This window comes from Emiliania huxleyi (genome assembly GCF_000372725.1).
Source record: "Emiliania huxleyi CCMP1516 unplaced genomic scaffold EMIHUscaffold_43, whole genome shotgun sequence".
Lineage (NCBI taxonomy): Eukaryota > Haptophyta > Isochrysidales > Noelaerhabdaceae > Emiliania > Emiliania huxleyi.
This window is the reverse complement of record NW_005198751.1, coordinates 418702-424701: the sequence shown is the minus strand read 5'-3', so window position 1 is coordinate 424701 and position 6000 is coordinate 418702. Positions and strand designations below refer to the sequence as shown.

General features: G+C 67.1%; 2 protein-coding genes across 2 annotated transcripts; both read left to right on the top strand.

Annotated features, from left to right (window-relative positions):
* Nucleotides 1–1525: 1525 nt before the first annotated feature.
* On the top strand, nt 1526–3496 carry EMIHUDRAFT_210386 (hypothetical protein; the record flags this gene model as incomplete). Its single annotated transcript, XM_005769189.1, has 2 exons — nt 1526–3031; nt 3290–3496. 2 exons carry the CDS (start codon nt 1526–1528, stop codon nt 3494–3496), a joined length of 1713 nt encoding a protein of 570 aa, XP_005769246.1.
* Nucleotides 3497–3824: 328 nt separating this feature from the next.
* Nucleotides 3825–5238, top strand: EMIHUDRAFT_436484 (retinol dehydrogenase). The gene has a single exon (XM_005769188.1). The coding sequence runs from the start codon at nt 3889–3891 to the stop codon at nt 5050–5052; it is 1164 nt and encodes a 387-aa protein (XP_005769245.1). The 5' UTR covers nt 3825–3888; the 3' UTR covers nt 5053–5238.
* The last annotated feature ends 762 nt before the right edge of the window (nt 5239–6000 follow it).

The following is a 6000-nucleotide window of genomic DNA, read 5'->3' as shown; positions in this document are numbered from 1 at the left end:
GGCCAGAGCGACAACGCTGACTCTGTGGCTGTCGCATGTTGCTGGCCGGTCGCTGTCGTGCCCTGCTGAGCTGCGGCAAACGCGAGCATTTCTTCCCGTGACGGCCAGGCGCAGTTCGCCCTCGGCGGCTGCTGGCGATCGCACGTAGTCAGCACCTGCGCCAGCACGACGGCTTCGAGCTCGCACCGGGCAGTCGTGCCGAGCCATGGCGCTGACGCGGCCGCATCCTCGATGAGGTGGCGCAAGAGCGCATCCAGCTCTCGTAGAGCCGCCACTTCGGCGGCGGGGTCGAGGTCGCCCAGTCCAGCCAAGCTTCCGTCACGCATTCGCTCTCGCGCAACCATAGCAAGCACCCGCTCGGTCAGTGCTGCGCGAATTCTCATCGCTGTCAGCTCAGCCTCAACGGCGGCTTCAAACGACGGCTCATCGACGTCCACCCTCGGCCGAAGCGCAAGCTCGTCCTCGATGAGCTGTGTTAGGGCGGCCGAGTTCTCTGCGTGCACCGACAAGAAGCGCAGGTTGGCGTAACAGCGAAGTAGCGGCTGCTTGGCGATCTGGTATTGCATCTCGATATGCAGCACCTTGCTCCAGCTCGCAAGAGCGCGTGTGACGCTCTCTGTTTCGCCCGATGGGAGAAAGTGCGCGCAGACGCGCTCGAGCGAGGTCGTCAGCTCCTCGAAGTCCGCGGCGGCAGCGGGGTGCAGCATCCGCCTCCCATCCGAATCGACGGCGATCAGCATCGACGATACCGTGCCAGGGATCTCCACACTCGCGCCATGCTCACGACAGTCTCGCCTGCCCTCCTGGATGAAGCGGCGGAAGCTGCACGCCCAAAACAAAAAGAGCTGCAGGTGGCGGATTCTCGCCACCTCGAGGACAAAGAGCGCGGCGACGAATTCGAGCGGGCGACCGTCCTCCAGCTTGGCTGTCCTCGCTTCTGCAAGGGCGTGGGACAGAAGGTCCTGCGGCGGCATTCCAATTGCTTCCACTGCTTTGCCAAGCGAGCGCCTGCCCTGCAATCTCGTCGGATCCAAGGCGAAGAGCTTGAGACTCAGTCGTTGTCGATCCGCGCTGATGTTTGGGCGAGCCACGCGATGCAGTGGACAAGCGCTTTCGCCAGGAGGCTCGAATGAAAGCGTGCTGGTTGGCAGCTCTGCAGCGGGCCCATCTCTGCGTGAGACAAGGTCGTGAGGATCGAGGTCATGCCAGAGGGCGAGCACGCTCGAGTGCTTGTGGTGCGCAGCAGTAAAGAGGGAGTGGCCGCTCACGTCCGCTGCCGGGTCGTATGAGAGGCCAAAGTAGGAGAGAAGGCTAGCTGCGTCCAGCGGCCGAGGCGGTGCTCGCGGCGGCGGCGGTGGCTTGTCTGTGCCAAACGCCTCTGCAAGCCGGCCTCGGTGCGTTGAGACGAGCCACGCAAGGCGGTGGCGCAAGGACCGCCAGCTCTCGCTGTCGAGCGGCTGCGGGAGCGACTCGACCATGGCTGCCGCCACACCACTCGTAAAGATGAGTGTGTTCGTTACAGATCATGCCGCGCAAGACGGTCTTTGTGCACAACGTGAGCGGCTACGTCGGCTCACACCTGTCGAAGCGGTTCGCCGACCGGAATGCGGGCTCGCAAGAGGACGGCGAGCAGGAGGAGTGGGAGGTGATCGGAACGCTCGCCTCGGCCTCCGAGACCAAGCCTCACTGGGTGGCGAGGACGGTGGAGCCCACTCCAGAGGGGCTTGAAGCGGCCTTCCTCGAGGCGGACATGACGGTTCTGGACTGCCTCAATGCGCTCGAGCTCGCCGAGATGCAGCTCGCAGCGATCCCGCCGGCCGATCGCATCCCAGAGCCAAAGGTGCTCGTCGGCGTCTCGTCGGTGATGACCTGGACACGCACAACAATTGACGAGAGCGCTCCGGAGGAGCCGCTGACAGAGGCCGAGTACAAGCGCCGCCGGCCGCAGGTCAATTTCAAGGAGCTGCTGGCGCTCGAGAAGCTCGTGACGAAGAGCCAGCGCGACGGGGCACTGCGGACGCACGTGGTGGCGGCCGGCCTCACGTATGGCGGAGGGGAGGGGGTGCTCCACCCGCTATTCAAGCGCGCGTGGAGCGGAGAAGCACTGCCGCTGCTGACGCTTGGCGACGCCTCCAACCTGCTCCCAACCATCCACGTCGCTGACCTCTGCTCCGTCGTCGAGTCGCTGCTGCCGGCGGACCCCGCCAAGCCGTACCTCGTCGCGGTGGACGCGGGGCAGCAGCAGCAGGAGCCGCAGACGCTGGCGGCGGTGACCGAGGCGCTCTCGAAGGAGCTCGGCACGGGTTTGGTGGCACCCATGACGCAGGACCAGGTCTTCACCACCAAGGACTATCAGTTCTTCCAGGCTGGCATCCGGCTGCGGCCGGCGGCGGTCGATGAGCTCGGCTTTTCGTGGCACTCGCGGGAGGGCGTGCTGGCGAACATGCCCTCGGTGGTGCGGGAGTACCGCGAGGCGCGCAAGGTCAGCCCGCTGCGCCTGCTCGTCCACGGCAACGACGACCTTGCCGTGGGCGCCCTCGCCGCCGCGGTGGCGGAGGAGTACCGGCTGCCGCTGGTCCGCGCCCCGTCGGCTCTCGCGGCGGCGGCAGAGGGCGACGACGAGCTCGGCGCAGAGGTGAAGGCGGCCGGCGGGACGGTGTCGGACGAGACGCTCGCAAAGGTCCTCGCGCGGGAGCTCACATCGCTCGGGTGCCGGAACCAGGGCTACATCCTAGAGGGGTGCCTCCAGACGCTCGCCCAGGCGCAGCTGCTCTTCCCCGAGGCTGCGCCTGGCGAGGGCGAGGAGCCGCCGGCAGCCGAGGCGGAAGGGGAGGAGGGTGCGGCTGCGCCCGCGACGAAGGCCGCCGCCCCCGAATTTGTGATTGTCCTCGAGGCCTCCCAGGAGGAGGTGCTGCGGAAGCAGCAGCAGGGCACGGATGAGGAGAGCCTCGCCGCTCGGCTCGCGACCTACGAGACGCACAACGCGGAGGGCAGCGAGACGTCCCCGCTCGCGCACCCCGCGCTCGCCGCCGTGGAGACGATCAGCATCGCGTCGGGCGACGCGACCTCCGCCGAGCCCTTCCTCACCAAGGCGCGCATCTACCTCGGCCCGCCGCGCAACTATGGGCCGAGCGAGGAGGAGCTGGCGGCGGCAAAGGCGCTCGCGGACGAGGCGGCGGCCGAGGCGGCCGCGGCCGAGGCGGCCGAGAAGCAGGCGCTCGCGGAGGCCGAGGCTGCGGAGCGCGCCCGGCGCAAAGCCCACGACGAGCGCCGCTCGGCTGAGCTTCAGCAGCGGGAGCGGGAGCTGCTCGAGGTGCGCTCCCAGCCGCTCCGCCACTACCTGATGGCCAACGTGATCCCCACACTTACGGAGGGCATCATCGAGGTTTGCAAGATCAAGCCCGAGGACCCGGTCGACTACCTCGCCGAGTGGCTCCTCAAGCGGAGCCCCGTGGACGGCCCCGCCGGCGACCCCGACGACGCCATAGCGGCCTAGATTGCGTGGTGGTCACAAAGCACAACCTCCAGAGAAGAAGAATCGTCGTCATTTCTTGTTGGTCTTCAAAAATCTCTCTCTCTCTCTCTCAACCTCCCAATTTCCCCAGACGCCCGAAATGCGTTCACATAAACGCAGAACCCCGGGCCCGAAATCGCGCAGAGACGACAACCAGCACGGGTTCCCAATGCGTTCACATAAACGCACAACCCCGGGCCCCAAAATCGCAGGTGACAGTGTGCGTTCACAGTCATCTCTGTGCGGAGGAGTGCTGCTCAAGCTGTAGTACAAAGCTCACAATCCTCCTTCGACTTCTAGGATTGAGAGCGAGGCTGCTCTCAATCCAACCTGGTAGAAGAAGGTTCACCCGGGTCATCGTCCGTGCGAGAGGTATGCTGCTTCTCCTGGGTCTTTTCAACACCGCCTTCTCGCATTCGCCTCCGGCCCGGATGGGTAGCCTCTACACGGGCGAGGCTCGGGCCATTGCAACGATGCAAATCGGGGGCTGTGGGGTAGGGCTCCACATCTCCAGCCGACGAGCAGCAATCGCTGGCGGCGCGGCACTGCTGCTGCCCACGACCCGCCTCCCGTCTGCTGCAGCTCTCCCTCCCTTCGCTGGTCGGACCGTCGTCATCACCGGCGCCAACAGTGGGCTCGGGCTGGCCTCGGCAACGCAGATGGCGGCTGCTGGCGCGACAGTCATCCTGGCGGTGCGGGACGCTTCCAAAGGCGCCGAGGCGAAGGAGAGGATCCGTGCGGTCACGCAAAACGGAGCCCTCGAGGTGAGTGAGTTGGACCTCGGCGATCTGAGCTCCGTCAAGTCGTTTGCCAAGAGGTGGGGAGATCGGCCGTGCGATGTGCTCATGCTCAATGCCGGCGTGATGGCCATTCCGCAGCGGGCCACCACTGAGGACGGCTTCGAGCGGCATCTCGGGGTGAACCACTTGGGCCACTTCGCCCTGACGGCGCGGCTCTGGCCGGCCCTCAAGAAGGCGGCCGCGGGCGGTGGTGCGGCCAGGGTCGTCGTCGTCTCGAGCGACGGTCACAAGAAGGGCACGATCCGCTTCGACGACATCAACCTGGAGAAGCCCGGCGCGTACAAGGACTGCAGCACGCCCTTCTGCTCGGCGTACACGCAGTCCAAGCTGGCCAACGTACTCTTTGCCAAGGAGCTTGAGCGGCGCATCCCGCCGGGGATCGAGGTCGCCGTCTCGAGCGTCTCCCCCGGGCTCGTCAACACCGCCCTCTTCCGCTACTCACTGCCGGACCTCAAGGCGGACGTGGGCAGCGGCGCGCTCGTGGGTGATCCCGACGGGAGCAAGCTACGCGACTTGCAAAAGATCCAGGCGTACTTCATGACGCCCGCCGACACGGCAGCGCAGACGCAACTCGCCCTCGCCTCCGACCCGAAGCTCGACCGCGCGGCGGTCAGCGGCGGCTACTACGTCGACGGCAAGAAGACGCCGCCCTCAAAGGAAGCGGACGACGCGGCGGTCGCGTCGAAGATGTGGGAGTTGTCGGAGCGGATGACAGGGATTGCTTTCGTGCCCGAGTAGCGCGGCGAGAGTGACGTGACGGAGGTGCGTCTAGGGGTTTGAGATGCCACCGTCCCGGCGGACCCGAATGCGCGGGACCGAATCGACTCGCTCGAGATTTTCGGTCCGAGCGGAGCCCTCCCACGCAGCCTTTTGTTCGCCTCCGCCCGACGTCGCCCTCACTTCATTTAAATAAGAAAGAAGAAATCGGACGGCCGCGCCGCAGGGTGGGGCGACCCTCTCGCTGCATGTCAGCGGAGCCGCGACACGAGCTGCGCATCCTTCCCGCCCACGGGACGCTGGGCGACGTCTGGCGCGCCGGCGGGCTCGCCGCCGGCGACCTCGTCGCGCTTGATTTCGATCAGACGGTGACGCAGGTGGCTGGCGGCGTCAAGCGCGTGCGCGGCGGCAGCGACGCGCGTGCGGCGCTCGCGGACATGACGGCGGCCGGCGTGACGACCATCATCATCACCGCTCAGAGCCCCACCGAGACGACGCTCGAGAGCCTGGCCGGAGAGCTGCGCGAGCTAGGCCTCGCAGAGCTCTTTGCCGAGCCGGGGTCGGCGCCGCTCGCGAGCGCGCCGGCACGCGTTTTACGGCTCGACGGCGGCATCCCCATCGCGTGCAAGGGGCGCTGCCTCGCCGCGAGGTACAACAAGCCCGAGGCGCTCCAGTTTTGGCTGCAGCGCGAGCTGCTCCTCTCTGGCCGCTCGCCGGCCCGCTGCCTCTTTGTGGACGACTCGTCCGACAACGCGGTCTCGATGTTCTTGGCGGTCGGAGGGTCGGCGCCCGGGGCGGCGGCGGCGGCGGAGGCGCCGTCCGCTGACTCGTTCCCCTACCTCCGCGTCGAGCGCTTCGACGCCGCCGCAAACACCTGGGAGGTGCCGACCTCTCGCCACCGCCTCCGCCCTCACCACACTCGCCTCCTCCTCCGCCTCCGCTCCGTCCTCACTCCACCCCTCCCCCCAC

Coding starts and splice junctions, on each gene's coding strand:
- EMIHUDRAFT_436484 (XM_005769188.1), top strand. CDS start 3,889: ATGCTGCTTCTCCTGGGTCTTTTCAACACCGCCTTCTCGCATTCGCCT.